General features: G+C 36.8%; 1 protein-coding gene across 2 annotated transcripts in view; it reads right to left on the bottom strand.

Moving 5' to 3' along the window:
* TINAG (tubulointerstitial nephritis antigen) overlaps positions 1-19,128 on the bottom strand; it is an 82,462-nt gene extending 63,334 nt beyond the window's left edge. The window contains exons 1-4 of one of the 2 annotated variants that reach the window (XM_037055089.1): positions 18,672-19,128; positions 11,899-11,962; positions 8,916-9,005; positions 3,698-3,812 (exon numbers count right to left, since the gene is read on the bottom strand). In XM_037055089.1, coding sequence (XP_036910984.1) covers positions 3,698-3,812; positions 8,916-9,005; positions 11,899-11,962; positions 18,672-19,026 — 624 coding nt within the window. In that variant the 5' untranslated portion in view covers positions 19,027-19,128. The remainder of the gene's footprint in view (positions 1-3,697; positions 3,813-8,915; positions 9,006-11,898; positions 11,963-18,671) is intronic. The other variant, XM_037055093.1, reaches the window with a different exon arrangement.
* Positions 19,129-20,342: the final 1,214 nt, after the last annotated feature.

The raw sequence follows: 20,342 nt of genomic DNA, 5'->3' as shown, positions 1-20,342 counted from the left end.
GGCACCTAAATCTTGGGAAATATTAATAATCATTATAAACAAACAAAAAATCTCTGATTTTATAAATTTAGGAAACACTGGGGAAAAAGTTGTTGGAATAAAGATTCTCAATGTGTTCAACATACAAATGAATAGTATGCGTCTTCATAAGGAAGATATGTTAAACCATGTAGTAAACAGTTTGGTTCAAGGAGACAAAAGACTCAATGAGTAGAATGTAAAGTTCTTGTGGGAGCCCAAGTTCTGATGCCTTGCTCCCAATCAGCCCCTCTGTGAATCTATCCATACGGCAAAAGTTTCAATGTTGATTAACTCGGTTGTTCCTAACATTTATAGTGTAGAACAATTTAGAACAGAGCTGTACAATGGAGACAGGACTTTGAACAGTCTCAAGATAACACACCTATAGGGAAAATTTAAGCATGGATTGATCAGCCAGTGCTGGCTGATCTGACACTAGTGTTGACCTGACACTAGCCATCATCCTAGAGTGGGTGAAGCAGTCTTTGTACCCAGCCAGGAGCTACGTGGTCTAGACAGTGGTCCTCTCAGGCTTCTTTCTTTCCCTTTTTCACTTCCTCTTATCTACTCAGCCTGTACCCAGAGAAAACATTAAGTTTATGCTTCCTTTTGTCTGCCCTCATTTCAGATCACCATCCAGGAAAGACTTCCAAAAATCTTTAAATTACCTGTTTCTAAAATGCTACAACCAACATGCTTCCAATCTTCATTATTATTCACACTCTACCAAAAATTTTTTTTCATTAAACTATTTCATATAGATCAAACCAACTTTTTAGATTTATATGATTGTGGAACTCTGTGTACACCCCTTACCGATATTCCTCTAACTTACTCATCCTCAGCAGACACATTCTGGAAATGGTGACATAGGCAAAGGAATGAATCCAGGAATCCAGGCAGGGAAGAGAAGAGCTTCCACAGGAACTAGGGATGACTCATGCCTTATCACTCCCACCTAAGATACAGAGTTGCATGAAACCCCACCTGCGTCTACAAAATGTGGTCAAGGAAAGGAAGATGTTTTGCAGTTTCCCAGCAAAATGATTACCAATGTGATCAACTGCCTAACATAACTGTATATACAGATCATCCCATGTTGAAAATGGCAAAAAAAAAAGGGGGGGAAATGGTGTGGGAGCTATCTAGAAGCATACAAAAAATACTTAATTTTCAATTTACTCAGTGGCAATTTGATATATTGGGGATATTTCTATGTATTCACCAGGCTAAGAATTAAGCTATTTTTTAGCTCTTCCTGTAGTTGCCACTGTACTTCAGTCCATATTAACTTCATGTTCTTTCTCAGAAGTACTTGTTATATTTCTGATTTTCTTATTATCTAACCAGATATTAGGACCATGCCAACACTTAGAAACTTTCAAAAGGCCCTCAATCCTCAAGTTACTGTGCCCTAGGAATAAGAAGCTAGTTCCTGGCCTTGCGTCATAAGTGGGAGATGCAGCTCTTACAGATGAGCCAAATTTTCCCTATTGCTTTCCTGGAATTACTATGTCACTGTATTACAGTAATTCATAGCGTTACATGATTTAAATTCTCCCAAACTACTAATCATCAAGATTTTTCACTTAAATATCACCCCAGTGACTTTTACACAAACAAATCTAAGCAGCCAATAATGATTTAGAATTAAATTTATTTTTCTATGCTATGGCAAATGGCAACTTGGTGAAGAAATGTATCTCATTTCCTCTAGAATATAAAATATTTCAAGTTGCAAAAACTAAAACTTAAAAAGGAAAGGTTAAAAAATCATATGAAGAAAGTGTATATAGGCACCCAGTATGTGGCTTACTGAGGGCTTCAATAAAATCAAAAGCAGTTCTTATAGAGGTATGAAATTTTCTTTTCTTAAAGGATTCTGCCTTTTTTTTCCAGATGAGGAAAAAACCAAAAAAAAAAACAAAACAGCGAGGAAAAAGAAACTTCAAATCGATGACATAGTTAGGTCACTAAAACTCATGAATCTGAGTCACACCTGTAAAAATTTTATATCTTACTGATTAGAGGAAAGATCCAAAAATACATCCAAGCTGATCATTTCATTCAGTTAGCTCTGAGTCAAAGATTTAAAAAGGCTTTTTGCTGTTTTGCACTTCAATGGGCCAAAGCTGATTCCACTGGAACTCTGGGGGACTACATTGGGGTCAGATCTTTTAAGATGTCTTAGCTCTGTAAATTAAGTAATTCTGTGATGGCTTTTCACTTCTCTCGATCTCAGTGTGACTTAACCACTCTCAATCTCAATTTTCTTTTCTTTAAAGTGTAGATAATTATAGCGCCTCTAACATCAAGTTGCTGTGGCAATTAGATGAGATGATGTATAAAAGTGCGTATAAGAGTGCTTAACACACACCTACTCAATAAATGGCAGCTGTTACTAGCTTTTCTAATACTAGTTATAATTTAGAAGGCTCTACTAGTGGAATTTAAATTGGGATAATAACTCAGGGAATTACATCTCTCCAAAGCAAAGCACATTAAAGGTTTCACAAGAAACCAGTGGATTTACAATTTATTCAACAGCCGTTTGCTTTGAGATGCTAAGAGCTTCCAGACAGCCAGGACCTGGTATCTCACAGTCAGGAGGCTGTACCGCAGCATTCTGGGAGCCCAGCTCTACCCTGGGCATTTGTTTAAGGGCCTTAAATACAATCGACATCTCAACTGCAAAGTGCGTGTGCCTGAAAGACACCACACATCTTGGAGGTGGTAAAACGCAACTGTGGGAGTTAGAAGTCTATGATAATCACACAGGCAGAAGCTTAGTTATGCAAGATACCTATTATCAGATGATAACACCTGTTAATAATGAAAGGGAAAACCAGCACAGTATACAAAGCATGAGTGTTAGCAAATGCAGAAATCTCCCAAAGGAGTTTGCCATGCCATCAGAAAAAATTTGAAGATGTTCTTTCAATAAAAACATTGAGCATTTTTAAAATTACTTTAATCTATCATTCAAGGATATGCTTATTAATTTTTAGAGAAATGGGAAGGAAGAGAGAGACAAACTTCAATACGAGATAAAAACATTGATCAGTTTCCTCCTGTTAGCACCCTGACTGGGGATTGAACTTGCAACCTAGGTTTGTATCCTAACCAGAAGCAAACCCTCAACCTTTTGGTGTATGAGATGACAGTCCAACCAACCGAGCCACCTGCCCAGGCCAAAATGTTGAGGATTTTTTAGGATAAACCTTTCTTAATCGTCATAGCATATATGATGTCCACAGTCATCAGCATTTATTTTATCCTTATGTGATAGTGGATAGTTCAGGAGACTAATTTACAAAAATAACAGTGCTTATTTAAAAAATAAGGATGACTAATGCCTCTCTTAAATCACTGGGTCACTGAATAACCAACAATCTGAAACACAATTTCTATGAAATCGTTAGCATGAGAATGGATACACAATTGTTCTTGAAGGTAGGAGGGTATACCTCATCGATATTTAGTAAACCTTAAATTTCTTAATGAAATTTTGAGGACTATAACAAACATTTTGTGGAAGGTTTTTTATTTATATGATAAAATTATAACTCTGAAAGCTCAAAACTCATTATTTTTGTTATTTGAAAGTGCTTTAAATGAATACACAAGCACACCAACACACACGCATAGACGTAAGTCAGAGAGAGAGAACACTTACTGTCATGTCATTCATGCTCAGGAGTGTGGAGCTGGGCGGCAAGGTGCCAAGGCGGTGTCTGAAACCTTCTTCTAAAGTCATTCCCCAGAATTGACTGTAGTTCTGGGCTGTCCATCTGTCTTCCAAATGAAAGCGAGAAATATGTACAGACTGTGTAATAACACTTTTATAAATACATGTTTGTTTATATTCTTGAAATTATACAGAAGCAAATCTCACAAAATTTGAAGTATGGCTACACATTAGGTATTTTTTATATTAGTGGCGCATTATCGATGAATGTAGCAGTGAAGCACGTGAGACGCCCTTCCTTGATGAAGTCTATTTCAATTACTTTCATGACTCACATGAGGAAACAGACTATGCCAATACACACTAAATTTAAAAATATAAAGTCTTTACAAACTGTAAAGTGATTTAGTATGCAGTTTTCTCTAAATGTCCTATTTAAATGAACAGGACACTATTACTATTAAATGCATTTTAGACAGAAGCTTGAATGTATAGAAACATACATATAGATTAAATAAGATCATCTGTTTTATTATAATTTAGATTTGAAAAGAACTTGACCACATAAAAAGAAGTATTCATAAAAATTGAGAAATAGGTATTTTTTAAAAGATTATATTATTTAATTTTATTGAAGTATTTTACTTAAATATTGAAATAGCCTGTCATATTGAATTAATTTGTGTTAAGTGCTCAATAACACTAGTTATTAGTAAATAAAATTCACAACATAAATTCAATTGGTGTGAAAATAGATAAAAAATGTGCATATTTTTCTAGAGACATATTATGTTCCCTTACATAGAAAAATGAGGTTTATTTTCAAATTCTAATACTGAAATTTGAAGGCGATGAAACTTCCTTAATATTGAGAGGTGAAAAATGAGAAAGATGAAAGTAATTTAATCATTGCTTGGTTGGATTAACTACAAATAGAGGACAATATATTTTCAGAATCTAAATCTAAACTTTATTTTGTTGTATTTATTACCAAATTGTTTATAATGTGGTAGGTTAGTACCACTGATTGAAGACGAAACTCAATTTTCAATAATACGCTTTTGCTAAAAAGTTAATGCCTTTTTTAAAGATCTGTTAGTTCATAAAATCTTAAGCAACTTCAAGCCACAATTTTAAAGCGCAATCTCTGTCACCCAGGCAATTTCAATAAGAAAACCTCTAACTATATTAGGTTTTATAGCATTATTTAAAAGACTAACATGACCAGCCCTGGGCAAAAATCATAATATCAGTAAAGTATGTTTTTGGTGCCCTATACTAGTAATTTCTAAACATTCAGATTTGTTGATCATTTAATTAATCACTAATTATAGTGATCAGGGGTCAATATTTTTAAAAAATAAAATAGAATATAAGAAAAATAATAGTAAATATTTGAGTGTACTGCACACAGTGAAGGTAGGCACTGTTTATAAATAACCTGAAAAGGTTGTGTCTGTCGAAGTGTGTTCACATGTGTGTATGTGTGTATGCACAAGGTCACAAAGTTAAATGTATGTTTTAATGTGACTAATGCTCAGAAAAAGTATAAAAGACACTATTACTCTACACCATCCTCTTTTGACCTAGACTTAACCTTTCCTTCTAATCCAATTCAGCATTTACTGAGCATCCTTAATTTATTTATCAGATTCTCTCATAAACACTGGGAACACTGAAGTAAATAAATTTATTTACCCTTAAGGAGCTCATGCCTAAAAAGACAGCAAAAACAAAAATGACTTTAGTATGTGTCATTTCCTAGCAATAGGTGAAAGTCAGATCAGAGTAGAGTATTCAGAACATAACTCTGCCTGAGGGAGTCGGTACAGTTTTTCACAGAAAGTGACTTTAGTGCTCAGTCTGGAAGGATGAAAACAAGTTTGGTGGCCAGATGTGAAAGAAGAGAGCATTTATTCTAAATAAAGGCAACTCTGGAGCAAAGCATGCAGGTTTGAAATTGGTAGAACATTTAGGGAACAACAGATAAATTAAATGCTTAACTCTGAGAGGGACTAGGGAGACAGAGTTTAGAAAAAGTAGAAAAGTTGAGTCAGTAAAGAAGCATTTGAGACAGACGATTATTGGCACTAAGGACTATAATTCTATTTGATAAGCAATGGAGTGCCATTGAGGAATTTTAAGATCGTGAGTGACAAACATTTGTTTAAGAAGGACAACCATGAAAGTATAAAGGATTGGTTGGAGTTTGGTCAGCCTAGAAACAGAGATGTGTCAGGTTATTTCAAACTAGGTTTCATAAAGAAATGCACTAGAGTATAGCAAAGGAACAGACAAATATTTGAAAGAAACTTGAGAATTACAAGAACTTAGTGACTGAGAGTGAGGATGAAAGAAGAATCAAACTAACTTCCGATTTTCTGAATTGGTTGACAAGGTGGAGGGGGATACAAGGAGAGATCAGAGGGTAATCCTTTCAGTTTGGGGTGTGCTGATTTTGAAAAACCAGTGAAAAAAATCCAGGCCAATTTATCCAACAGACTAGATGTTGGGTTCATGAGAAAAACCAAGTTTAGATATGTAATAATTTAACATTGCCACAAAATGTCTGCAGCCCTTTGCATCAACAGGTGGAACCTATTTCCCTAACCTTCGATTGTGAACTGATCCAGTGACTTTTTTGTCTAGTAAAAAGCAGAATTGATTCTTGGCAAATTTCAAGCTTAGGCCTCAAGAGAGGCCCTTTGCAGCCTCCACTCATATCTCATTAGAAGGCTGCCATGTGAAGAAATAAGGCCAGCCTACTGCGGACACGTGGGCCCACCAACAATCACCACCAACCACCAGACGTGAGGGTGAGGCCATCTTGGACAACTTGGCCCAGGCAAGGTTCCAGATGTCTGGAGATACATGAGTGACCCCAGGAGGGATCAGCAAAGAGCCTCAGCTGAGTCCACCCAAATTGCTGATGTGAGCAAATGAAAAGCTTGTGGTTTTAAGCTGCTTACTTCTGGAGTATTTTTTATTTGCTTGTTTGTTTGGTTGGTTGTTGCAGTGTCAGACAACTGGAACAGTTATCTATATCTTTTTGTCCCACCAACATGTTGACTATTACTTGAGCCACTAATTTGGCTCTTATTCAATATATGCTGCCTTATCATTAGAAGTCCTTCTATAAAGTATGATGTGTTGTTAATTCCTTTAAGATAAAAATTATTTATTTGTATCCTTAGTAGTGTCACAAAAGAAAGACATTTTTGTTATTACTAATTGATTGCATTAAAAATAATATAGGAAGCAATATAGGGAAAATAATATAGGGATTAATATAGGAAATAATATAGGGAATAAGGACTGAAGCAGGTTATGTAGAATGAATAATGACCAGGACCTAATAGACTCCTGAGATAAAATAAATAAATTTTTAAAAAATCAAAGGTTGTACCTAAATATGTAGGCTGTTTTTTAAAGCATTTAATCAGTAATGAGTGGTATATAATTCTGTTTCACACATGAAAACAATTTGAACATAAGGAACAGAAAATATCTGAGAATTAGAACTTTCTTTTAAATTGAAGCACTTCGTTCCCTTTTCCCCCCATAATTTATCTGAGTTTCGCTCCTTTCCTTGATGCCTTGTGTCTTTTGCTTAACTTTCTTTCCTTAGGTCCATGTATACACCCTTTGGCTCCAATTACACTTCACTTTTTATTCTTTTAAAGTCGTGTAAGTTTGCTACTAAAAGGCAAAGTCCAGGCCACTGAAATAGTCCTAGAGTACTCTGTCAATAAACAAATGATGCAAAGAAAATTCTTCCTTCCAAAGAAGGCAGCATTCCCAACAGCTTTTGTACTATTACACGTACTTTCTTTCCACGTTGCTTTAGACTGTGGTTCTTCTTGAGTCTGTTGAAAGGTAGGATACTTATTATGGCTTCTTGGAAGTACATGCTTAAAGAAAACTGATTCAGATCATGTCTCAGGATGACACATACTCTTATGTTCTTTTAATAATCTTAGTATCACTTAGCCACAGAAAACTATAATGAGCCTCCCCTAGAAATATATTATCACCTAAAGTATTGATTAAACACATGTATACACACACACATACACAGAGGAATTCAGAATGGTTGAAGATTATTAATGTCAGCAAATGTGACTTTTCATATTTTGTGTCTCCCAAGAAAGTATTTTGGGTACATTGAAATAATGGCTTTGTTGTACTGGGAAACATATATTTTATGTGTAGAAGAGAATGATGTTTCTAATTTTTAAAAATACATTTTGATCCCAGCTGAGTGACTCAGTTAGAGCATTCTCCCAGTCAGGGCACACATGAGAAGCAATTAATGAATGCATAAGCAAGTAGAACAACAAATTGATGCTTCTCTCTCTCTAAAAATCAATGAATAAAAATTGAAAAAAGTGTATTTCAGGGTCACTTCACTTTTATGGTTGCTTTACAATAAGTTGTGTTATATGAAATCTTATCCCAAAATGTGTAAAATGTTATTGGGGTATATAGAGTTTTGATCAATGGCAGTGGAGAAATTCTGAGACAGATACCAACCAGCCTATTGCTCTTTCTTTCAATGCACTAAAAAACACCAGTGTTAGGACCTACATCTTAATTTTTTCTTTGTAAGTGGAGAAGCTACCTAATTTCTTAATCTTTCAAACAGCATCAAATAGTTATTTCCTATGTTTAAGTGTCCTATCTTTAGTTTATTAGCAAAGGAAAATTGTTCAAGAAATGTTTTGACTCCATTGTGAGTGAAATTGACTAGATATCAGCCTCTCAGTGAATGAAATTGTCTAGATGGGTTGGTTATTTGGGGCAACATCAAGACATAATACTGCCCCCATAGGCTAGACTGTACCCAGGAGAGCTGAACACGTGAGTGGCAGGAATAAATCAATTATGCCTACCTTCTGATTTTGCCTGAACATTTACCCAAACTAAAACCCTCCATACACTCCTTGCTCACACCGCAACACTGCTCCTTTCTAGACAATTGAAGGCCATGCTCTATGCTTCTCCTTTGTGCATTTTAATTACTCACTGTTCACCTCTGTGCATCCCAACTGTATGTACATGCCTTTCTATCTACCTTCCTATTTTTTCTCACTCTTTCTTTTCAAATAATGACTATTTTTAGAAGTAAATTATAGAAAATACATTGTTTGAAATCTGAGGAGCACCTGGGAGTGCCAAAAAGCTTGTAAAGCAAGATTTCACTCACCCATAATCTCCATTATTGACACGTTCAATTAATTCTGGTTCAACAAGACATACATGCTGAGAACATTTCCATTGCTGTCCTGAACATGTGCTAGAAAAAATATAAAAAATTACAAAAGTGGCCTGGCCTTAATGGAGTACATTTAAAAAATTAGTAACTAGAGACCATTGCTAAGGCATAAAATGTAATTGGATGCATGTTAGCCATATGCTTATTTCATTTCTGCCAAAAAAATAAAAGTATAGCACATGCATTAGCTCCCGCTCAATAGGCTCTTACCTTGCACTCCACGTAATTAATATATAAAATGACCACACATTCACTGAAGTGTAAAAACACATATCGATTTAAACAGTAGATTCGATGTATTCATGATTGGAAACTTTCCACAGGATAATCCTGTTAAGGTAGGCTGTTTTTATATATAATTACTGTGTTCATAGTATATCAGAATGTTTATAATTAAGAAGTATATTTAGTGCAGGCCTGCTGTCTCATGAATATCAAATTCAAGCAATAAAAAATATATTCATGAGCCCTGGCTGGGTGGCTGAGTCAGTTGGAGCATCGTCCTGTACACCCAAAGGTTGTAGGCCTGGGTTGGAGTGTGTACAGGAAACAATGTTTCTCTCTCATCTTTCTCTCTCCTCTCTCTCTAAAATCAATCACATATATATGTGTATATATATATATATATATATATATATATATATATGATTAGCCTTTTAACATTCATTAAAATTAAACATGCTTATTGAACTATAGGCATATGATATATTATGACTTATGATTCTGTCTCTATTTAAATATATGCTTTGTTGCACAGATGTTTCTTTTATTTGAGGAAAACACATAAGAACTGTAGGATTCTGTTCAGTACCACTTAAATTCATTACCATCAAGTTGGCGGTGTAGGCAGACATGGCTCAACTCTTCGCACAACCAAAACAAAACTACAACTGAGACATAGAACAACCATTGCTCAGAACTGACAGAAACAGAGTTGAATGGAAGTCTGACAACTATGGAATTAAAGAAACCATGTCCATCCATGCTGGTAGGAGGGATGAAGACACAGAATGGGCTGCTCCCACATTTACATGTGGTAGATACAAATTCAGGAAGGATACCTCAAGACCCAGGAGTCCCAGCCCCACACCAGGCCCCCAGCCCAGGAAGTGCCAGGAAGATAAGTCCCCACAAGTTCTGGCTGCAAAAACCAGCGGGGACTGAGTCAATGGAAGAAACTTCGGGAGCTCCAAGCATTTCCTCTTAAAGAACCCACATGCCACAGACTCACCTACTCAGACTCACTCCCTCTGCACTCTGGCACAGGGGTGGCAGCTTGAGGGGCACCAGTGGCATACTGGAAGAGGCCAAAGTGTCTGGCATCTGGGTGAGAAGAGGCCATTGTCCCTTTTCTGGGTCCTCTCCTCTCAGAGCTGTCAGACTAGTGCTGTATCTAAGATTCCATCAACCTTGCTAACACTGTTCGACCTGCCTTAGTGATAGGTCCCCAGAGACTCTGCCCCTCCCAACTTGCGGGCCCACTGAAGCTGCTCGTTCATATGAATGGTTTTGGCTGGTGCTTTACAACTTCCTAAATCCTCTCTAACAAGTAGCAGCTGGCCTCAGTGAGGCCCAGAACAGGAACTAGCAGCTTAGTTCCACAGTTTGGCTTCTCCTGGAAATCCCCAAGCCCAGGCCAAGTAGCAGCCATCTCAGATTGCTTTATAGCTCAGGCAGGGTGGACCCCAGGGTTGACACACCAGGCAAAACACTGGTGGGGGCTGACCTTGTCCTGCACCGCCAGGGAAGTCCCAGAGCAATTGCACCAAGTGGACAGCTACAGACCATGTCTGAGCACCACCACCCTGCCCCTGCACAGCTGGCCCTCCATGGAAGGCAGAGGTTGGTTGTAAGTGGTCACAGCCAATTCTTGCATCTAACTGGCCTGGGTAAATCCCTCTCATTGATCTACTAACAGCAATCAAGTTTCAACTATAAAAGAAGGGTGTATTCAGCCCACACAAAGGGCACACCCAGCTTAGAAGTACCCACCTTAGATGGTAGGGGAGATTGTGCCATTGGACCCTATAGGACCCTACTATATCAGGCAACACTACCAAAACACCCAGAGTCAAATCACCTCTACCTAAAACATATAAACAATCACTGGAAGGCTGTCTCCTAAATGAGGAGACAAAGAAACATGGCCCAAATGAGAGGACAGGTTAAAACTCCAGAAAAAGAGCTAAACAAAATAGATATAAGCAATCTATCAGATGCAGAGTTGAAAACTGGTTATAAGGATGCTCAAGGAACTCAATGAGGACTTTAACAGCATAAATAGATCCAGTCAGAAACAAAGGATACACTAATTGAAATAACAAACAATCTACTGGGAAACAACAGTAAACAAGATGAAGCTGAGAATCAAATCAATGATTTGGAACATAACGAAGCAAAAAGCAACCAATCAGAATAAGAAGGAGAAAAGAGAATCCAAAATAATGAGGATAGTATAAGCAGCCTGTTTGAAAAAATAATGAGAGGAAATTTTCATGGGAGGGTAGTGGTGAAGGAAATAGACATGCAACTCTAGAAAGCACAGAGAGGCCCAAATAAGATGGACACAAAGAGGCACACCCCAAGACACATCATAATTAAAATGCCAAAATTTAAAAATAAAGAAATGGGAGGGTGAGTGTGGGAGAGTGAGTGAGAGGTGAGGGGATTAAGAATTACAAATCAGTAGTTACAGAATAGCCATGGGGATGTAAAGTACAGTATAGGCAAAGGAGTAGCCAAAGAACTTATATGCATGACCCATGAACATGAGCAAGGGTGGGGGGATTGCCTGAAGGAGTGGGGGGTGCTGGGTGGAGGGAGACTAAGGGGTAAAAGTCAAGACAACTGTAACAGCATAATCAATAAAATATAATTTAAAATAAATGAATACAAAATTTAAAAAATGTATTACCAGGAGTTACAGTTTTCTTTAATTGCTGATCCTTCTTCATAATGTTGACCCTCTCTGAGGCAACCTGCCAATATAACATGTAAACAAATGAAAATTCTAAACTGAGCAATAAAGTTCATTAACATAACAAGTAATCTAAAATTGTGTTAGTTTTCCAATTGTGCAAAAATATGTGATGCCAATTTGATGGAAGTTTACATCTGGTTTGTGTCCAAGTTTATATATCAAATTCTTCTGGGCTTATTTAATGAGCTTTTATCCAAAAAATTCTGTATTAGATTCCAACAGAGAGGATTTGTGAAGCATGAAAACTAGATTACTAAGAAATTACCACTAACCACACTCAAAAAAATAACTCTGTTTTAATAGTTACGCAGTCAAAGTTTAAATAAACTTACATCATTTCTCATTTATAAAAAACTAATCAAGTGTCATAAGTGAACATGATTAATTGCATATGACGGCACAAAATATGAAACCATTTCATTGAATTCTATTTTTCTTCAGGATTTGGATCAGGAGAAAATTCATGTGATCAGTAATATTGCTTCTATTTGTGTTCCAAATCTAATTTTTTCAACTATTAACCCTAACCCTAACCCTAACCCTAACCATGGTGAATTATCACCATATAAAAACTATCAGTAAGATACTGTGAAAATAGTACCCTGGTTATGTATTAAGTCCTTTTTGAGAAAATAATTTATACAAATTTAAAAATCATGCTCAATTAGCAAAGTAGCAAAACCCACTACTTTGTCAAGTAAAAACCTTTTTGACAGAAAGATGTAATTGATAGATCACATCAATGAACCTTAATTAAACAAAATGAATTCTAACTTTTTAGTCATTCAGTCTTAGGGGGAAATCTACACAGTTAGAAAATGTTCTAAGGGAGGTGGTAACTACCAGCCACAATATCACAAAAGCCACTTATGTAATTACCTATCCTTCAATTTTTCAAAAAATTGTTTTATAGGAAATTTTTCACAACTAGGCTTCTTCAGCACATATTATGTTTTCATAGCTCAATATTTTTCTTAATGAATGGATCTAAAATCTCTATGTAGTTGCATCTATTCACCTCTTTCCTATGGATTTTTGACATTTCATAATCATGAAAAAAGGGGAGGAAACCACTTCTCTCTTGGACCACCAATTTCATGACATGGCAAAGAGGAGAGGAAAGATTCAACTTCCAATCTAGTTCAAAGTTATAATTACTACCCAGGATAACACTTTTAATTAGTGAATGTACTCTATGTTTGTAACTTAAAGAGAACTTAAAACTTTTTATTGTCTGTGAGCAACAGAAAATTCATGTAATGACCCATGTTAGTTCACAGTCAAGGGAAGTACTTCTCCGATTAGTTTAAGGGGATAGTAGTGGTAAAGTCAAAGTTGATTTTTAATTATCCCCCATGGATTTTGCTTGTGCATCATAGCAGTTACATAGATAAAGGGAACAGAAATCATAAGTCCTAAGGGAAAAAGACTGTCCCTTCCCTGACCTGGACTCCATCAAATCTAGACTAAAACCAAATATTTTACAGTGACTTCTAAGGCCTTACCCAAAATGCCGCTGCTCACATTGCTCCTATTGTGCTGGCTGGGGTGGGGTTCCCATACCCTGAAGGATTTGCACAAAAGTAGGATGGACTGAAGTAACTGGGCATAACTGGGAGGTAAAGCAATGAATGGGACAAGGATTTAGTTTGGGAAATGAAAAAAATAGAGGTATCAAGGATGTCTCACTACAAGTTTTACTTTAGCAATACAAGGATGGTGACTCTGTTACTGATATAGGAACAAGCTTGTGACAAGAAATCAAGAGTTCTGCTTTGCCTATTTTAGGTTAGAAATGCTATTGGAGGATAAAAATCCAGTGTTAAGTCAAGACTGAAGCATGAGTTTGAGAGACAGCAATATGCATATTTTTAAAGCCTTAAGATGAAATAAGAGTCCATTTGAAAGATTGTATATAGCTAAGAGAAGGAGATCCAGAACCAAGTTGAAAACACTCTAGCCAGCAGACATTCAGAAGAGGAAACGGGCAAGGAATGGCCTGAGAGGAAGTAGCAAATTCAGGAGAGGACAGAATCTTGGAAAGCAAGAGAACAAAGCATTTCATACAAGCATAAGTCATCAACCATGGAGAGTAGCGCAGGGAGGCAAAAGAAAAAAAGAGAGAGAGACCAGTCATCTGAATATTGCATTTAGTAATGGGAAGTTGGTTAATAACCCCACTGAGAGAGATTTCGTTGAATAGCAGGAAATGACATCTTGTAGGATACGTTGGTAAGAGACTTAGTAGTCAGGAAGCAAAATGTTTCAGCTATTTTGCCATTAAAGGAAAGAAAGAAATGGGATAGTAACTGTTCAGGACCTAGAATCAAGGGAGCTTTTTCAACGTTGGGAGCTACAAATACCTATTTTGTAAATTAATAGTTGATCAGGAAGGACGGGGAACAAATGATGCTTTAGGAGAAAGAGGACAGGAAGGAGAGATACAGAGGAGCGAAAGGAGGGGGGAGAAGGGAAAGAGATCATTGTAAGGGTAAAGACCTTGAAAACACTAGAGTTTGGAATTCAAAGGTCAAGAGGAGGAATTGACTCGAGGTAAGCAGTAACCCAGATGGAAGTAGGTGAAGAATTACAATGACAGAGAGATAAGACAATTCCTGGTGGCTTTATATTCGCAGTGAAATAGTTATGAAGCACCTCAGAGTGAATTAATTGATGGTTACATGTATAGCATCTCAACAATAACAACAAAACAAGGTAACGACTACTGAAAGTAATGGAGTTTTGCAACTTCAACAACCACTACTACAAAATATTTGGAGAGTGAAACAGTTGGTCTACTGATGTGAGAAAAGATAAGATGCTTGTAATTTATTTTTAAATACTTTAGCATAATGTGTTATAACATCTGTGCTGGTCTAAACTTCACTTTAGGGAAGGCAGTTACTTGCTTTAATCAGGATTCCTACATCTCAGCAGTGATCACTCAGAAAGGTCAGATTCCAGGGCAGTTGCTATAAGCACCTCTATTATCCATCTTTTGATGAATGCTAGAGTGTGAGTATAATGCGTGTCCGAAATGGGCTTCCATTGCTAAAACTAGTGGCTTTTTAATCAGCATAATGGATGTAAATAATCAGCTCTTATTGGGTAAATTAATAGTATTCAATTAGTACAGATTAGATAAAATAGTTTAAGTTACATTCTACTCTTATATCAAAGCTGTTACTCTTATACCTGGTGCCCTACAATTGGTTTCTGAAAGGTCCTGTGCTCAGCCACTGGTAGGAGGATTTCTCATTCCCTGACACCCACTGTGACGATAAAAAGTCCTACCTCTGTAATATTATCACATGTCCCTCCAATACATTTTCCATGTAAAGTAGATGTATGAAGCTTACAGAGGATGTATGAATGTTAATGTCTCCTTACCAATATATGTTTTTGTAACTATCAGTATTTATGGCAGAGTTTGAGTGTGACTTATTTTCATTATAATGCGGTTAAAAAGGTTGTAAGGGAGTAAATAACCCCTATACAATTCAAATGTGTCAGTGGCTTATATATATATATTTTTTACCAGTGTGAACGTGAGTTGTGCATTACCAAATTAGCTTCAGTCTATTCACAACAGATGGTATACTAGACTCTTAAGATCTGCTACACCAAAAGATTCTGCCTGGGAAATCCACTCTGGTTCTGTTTCAAACTCTATCACTTGTTTTCTGTATTTGACATTTGAAATCCTCTGCTTACTGGAAGTTACCATCAGAGATGAGGGGGAAAGCAAAAGGAAGATATTTGGCAATGTGCTCTACTTCCAATTTATACAAAACAGATGTGATGTTTTTAATTCTCAAAACAATGTACGTAGTTTTCATTCAGTGGTTTAAAGGAGCTCCTAAGATAGTTGCAGTATGAAGAACTAGGCAATATCATGTATAAGACATCTGAAAATATTATTTAATAGATCAGCAAATTAACAACACATCTCAGAGGAAACTGGCTGTAGACATGCAAAAAATGTAAGTAATATACCATTGTTTTTATGTTAGCTAATTTTGCAAAATTTTTCAATATTGTGTAGGAGTATTTTCTTTCAATCAGCTATTCTGTAAGCAAGATAAAACAAAAAATTATCTTCATGAGAACAATTCTAGTCTAATGTGAACTTTTTGCTACTGAATAAAAAATGACTAATTGCAGCCCTGGCTGGTGTAGCTCAGTGGATTGCGTGCGGGCCTGCGAACCAGAGGCTTGCGGTTCGATTCCCAGTCAGGGCACATGCCTGGGTTGCAGGCCGGTTCCCTGCAGGCCAACTCCCTGCAGGGGACGCACGAAAGGCAACCATACATTGATGTTTCTCTCCCTCTCTCCTTCCCCTCTAAAGATAAATAAATAAATAAAATCTTTTAAAAAATGACTAATTGCTTCATAATGAATTGAATAAAAACTACAACATAACTTCTGCCTAAAATATGATCCTGAATTAAAGTCTTAGCAAAATTCTAGCCCTCAAGCAAAAATCGACATTGAAAAGTAGTAATTACTTTTTAAAGAGGCTTTATGTCTCAAAAAAAAAAAGCTCAAATACATTTTAACACATGCAAAGCATGGCAGCTTATACATAATATTTAGACTTAACACTCATGAAGCCAAACCTTTTCCTACTTAACATCTTTCCATGGACTCTCATAACAGAATTCTCAAATTCTTAATATGGCCTATAAATCCTGTCATAACCTGACCTCTATTCACCTCTCAAACCGTATCTCATGGTACCCGCAGCTCTCCAACATTCATTACTATCCAGAAAGGGTGGTTTCCTTTCAGCTCCTGGACCAGGCTCCTCAGGCTCAGCTCTGAAACAGCCCTTGGACCTTCAGATCAGATCCCTTCTCCTCACTCCTGGAGTCCCAGTTTAAATGTCCTCGTTTGCTGCCCCCCCCCATAGGCTAAATGTATATTTTATTTTGTACTCTATTTTATATTTGAAGTTACTCATTTATTCAATACTTTAAAAAAGCATTCGATGTAATATTTATTAGTAAAAGAATATTACCAAAATGATCAAAACAGACCTGTTGGTATTAATGTATATATTATTTATACATTAATGTTATATTCTGATATACTTTCTCACAGCACCTTAAGTGCTTCCTTTAGAGAAGTTATCCCTTTTTGAAGTTGTACAGTGAATTTGTTAAATATCTGACACACACATCCCCCACCTTGACTATTACTTCAATGAAAATAAGATCTTGCCTTGTTACTTACCCTTGTTTCTTACCCATGGTTGACTCAGAACTAACCATTATACCTGGCATAGTGGAGACGTTCAATGAATATTTTTTAAAGATTTTATTTATATGTTTTTAGACAGAGGGGAAGGTAGGGAGGAAGAGAGGGAGAGAAACATCAATGTATGGTTGGCTCTCACACACCCCCTACTGGGGGCCTGGACCTCAACCAAGGCATGTGCCCTGACTGGGAATTGAACCCGTGACCCCTTGGTTCTCGGGCCAGTGCTCAACCCACTGAGCCACATCAGCCAGGGCTCAATGAATAATTTTTTAAGTGCATCTAAACCTCTCATTCCTAGTAGAGTATCTGCGAATTTTTAGGGTTAAATAAATGTTCGCTGAGCTGTTTATCGATAACATCAAAGGCTTGAGATAAATGATAATTCTGTGGAAATTTTAACATTATGTGTTTTAAGAAGTGTTTCCTCAATTTTTAGAAATTAGATGACATTGAGAATGAAGGCAACACCATCTAGATTTTGAAACAAGATCTTGATTTGGAAGAATACCAAATTCTAGTTTACACTAAATTTTGTCCTAACTGCAATTTCTAATCAGTATACCCATTTACTGTGGTATGACAAAGCTCTAATTAAACTACATTTCTGCTCAGGGGATTTGATCTGATGGGTGACAGAGAAATGAGGCCTCATATAACTGTAACAACAAAGTTTAGTGCTTGTTGCAAAACTTGAATATGTTGATAATTAAAAATCTATAGTCATTCTCTTATAATTATTGCAATATAATAAATATCATCATTCTCTTTATGACTTATTTGTATTTATCTACTCAATCTTAGGCTTTCACAATTACTTTATATGAAGGCCTTCTTTCTTTTTAATTGTTTAAAAATCCCAGATTGGCAAAACAAAGCAAAAGAAAAATACAAATGAAGAATCTATTTGGTATTAGGCAGGGTGGGTGGCTGACTTTACTACTTTACTTGGCGTCTGTACTGCTTTTAGCGGCATTGCAAAACTGTAGATTCTAATGCTAGGAGGTCCGTTAATCCCATAAGATAGGAAGGAAAATATTGCATGAAGCTGCAGATGATTGTGTGACTTTCATGAGATTCCCTAAGAGGTTACACTCAAGAACGCGTGAGAGCACTGTCGTCAATACATTTTTACAATGAAAGAAAAAAGTTTCCAGTACCTTTTATATAAATTGATGTATTTCAAAAGAGGATTCACAGCAGCATTCACGGCTGTCACACCAGAAGTTTCCTGACAGTGTTATTATGATTCACATACCTTCATCTGAGGCAAAACACTCTAACAACCCAAAGACATTCACTCTGGTGATCCCAGTATTCATTTTTTCTTAAAGAAGGATGGAAGCGGGGGAGGATGGGAGGAGGCAGGAAGGAGGAAAAGAGAAACTCTGTCAGATCTTCGTATGAACTAGCACAACATAACGCTGAAACACATTCCCAAAGCCTACCTTCTGGATACCAAGGCTCCGTGTAAGGAGGCCATTCTTTCTCTTCACGGCAAAATGACTGGTAATCAGGACAGCAATCAGAATTCTCCCTTTCGCAGAATTTATCACAGTAACACAGGGCATTCACCTCATAGAAATGAGTGACACAGCCATCATCTCTGTCTTCACAGCACCCAAAACTTCTACAGTATTGCCCTTTGAAAATGGCTCTTTTGAATCGAGTACCTTCCAAAATGCTGTGATTGCTAGTGAAATCAGCTCCGGGGGCTACTTCTCTTTGAGATGCATACTGTTTCTCCATCCAAATTTCTGTAATCAGATAAGAGAAGATGAAGATTTTATATCCAGTCCACATTCTCTACAGGTCACGTACAGCTTCCACTCTCTCTTATATCCAATATAAAATTCCTTGGGGTTTCTCTCTGGAGCCTGAATTCTAATCACCAAGACAACTCCACTGGAATCCTGATACTGGTCCTTTACTTGAACTGAGTATACTTCATGTTGTTAAACATTAATCAAGATTTAAATGTTTGCCCAAGATAATGTAAGTGTTAGAAGCAGACTGTTGTAATTCCTCTGAAGTTAGCAATTTATAATATTTCTTTTTTTATTTTTTTATTTAATTCTTATTCAAGTACAGTTTTATAATATATCATATTATGTAAAAAATGTTCATCACCATAAAATAAATGATACATAGATGATACATCGAATATTGCTTATCTCCCCCAAAACCTAGATTTTTAATAAAACCCCTGTCTAGAATATACATGGCCAAAATTATGGCTGCGATAACCACTGACAAGGTACAGGAAATTCGAAAGTCAGAAACACAATTATTCATTTCACCTACTTGCATTGCAACTGAAATGCAGGCTCTCATGAGGCTGCCTGCTAGGATCTGTCATATCAATAATAGTTGCTGTAAATCATGCCCAGTCACACGCTGGTTTGATTTCCCATCTGCACTCTGTTTACCTAATAGGAAGCATTTTGATTTCAAGGCTTAGTGGAACCTAATTCAGCCAGAAATTCCCTGAGGATGATAGTTCTCTCCACCTGAGTCACTGCTTGGCATCCACAGAGGAACCTGCAGTAACTGGAAGGCAGTGTATAGGTAGGGAAAGTGCATACTCTGCACTGAAGAACTTCAGGGGGAGGGAATTGTGAAGGAAACTCAAAGGTCAAGATGTCCTTAGTGCTTCTGTAGAGCTGTGCATTTGCACTGGGTTTTGCTACGCTGTATTTATTCATTAACTACAATAACTCCCTTTGGGTTGGGGATTAGTAACCAACAGATGATGATTCAGCGAGAGGGGGGGGATGGCCTACTGGAAAGAGCTTGTCTCGACAACCAGAACACCCAGACTCTTGTCCCCAAGCTACTATTGAATTGACTTTAAAACCTGGGGTTGACAGCTTGCTTCTCTGGTCCTCACTTATTTTCCTATAAAACCAGGGTTTTCCCCTTCAGGGTTAATTCATAATTCCAACCCTTCAAACTTATTCGTTGACTTTGCTCCATAAACTATTGGATTCACAATTGTATCTTCATTGTTGCACTTTTTTCTGGCACCTTCCTTTTTCTTTTTTTGTTTAATTTTACATCACCTTGGTATCGCTCTCCATAACCCCCCATCTCTCCAATCCTAAACCTGCTGCCTCCAC

The sequence above is a fragment of the Sturnira hondurensis genome, unplaced genomic scaffold (genome assembly GCF_014824575.4).
Source record: "Sturnira hondurensis isolate 20B ecotype Veracruz unplaced genomic scaffold, ASM1482457v3 Scaffold0000880, whole genome shotgun sequence".
Taxonomy (NCBI): domain Eukaryota; kingdom Metazoa; phylum Chordata; class Mammalia; order Chiroptera; family Phyllostomidae; genus Sturnira; species Sturnira hondurensis.
The sequence above is the reverse complement of the archived record's forward strand: the minus strand, read 5'-3'. Positions and strand labels throughout refer to the sequence as shown.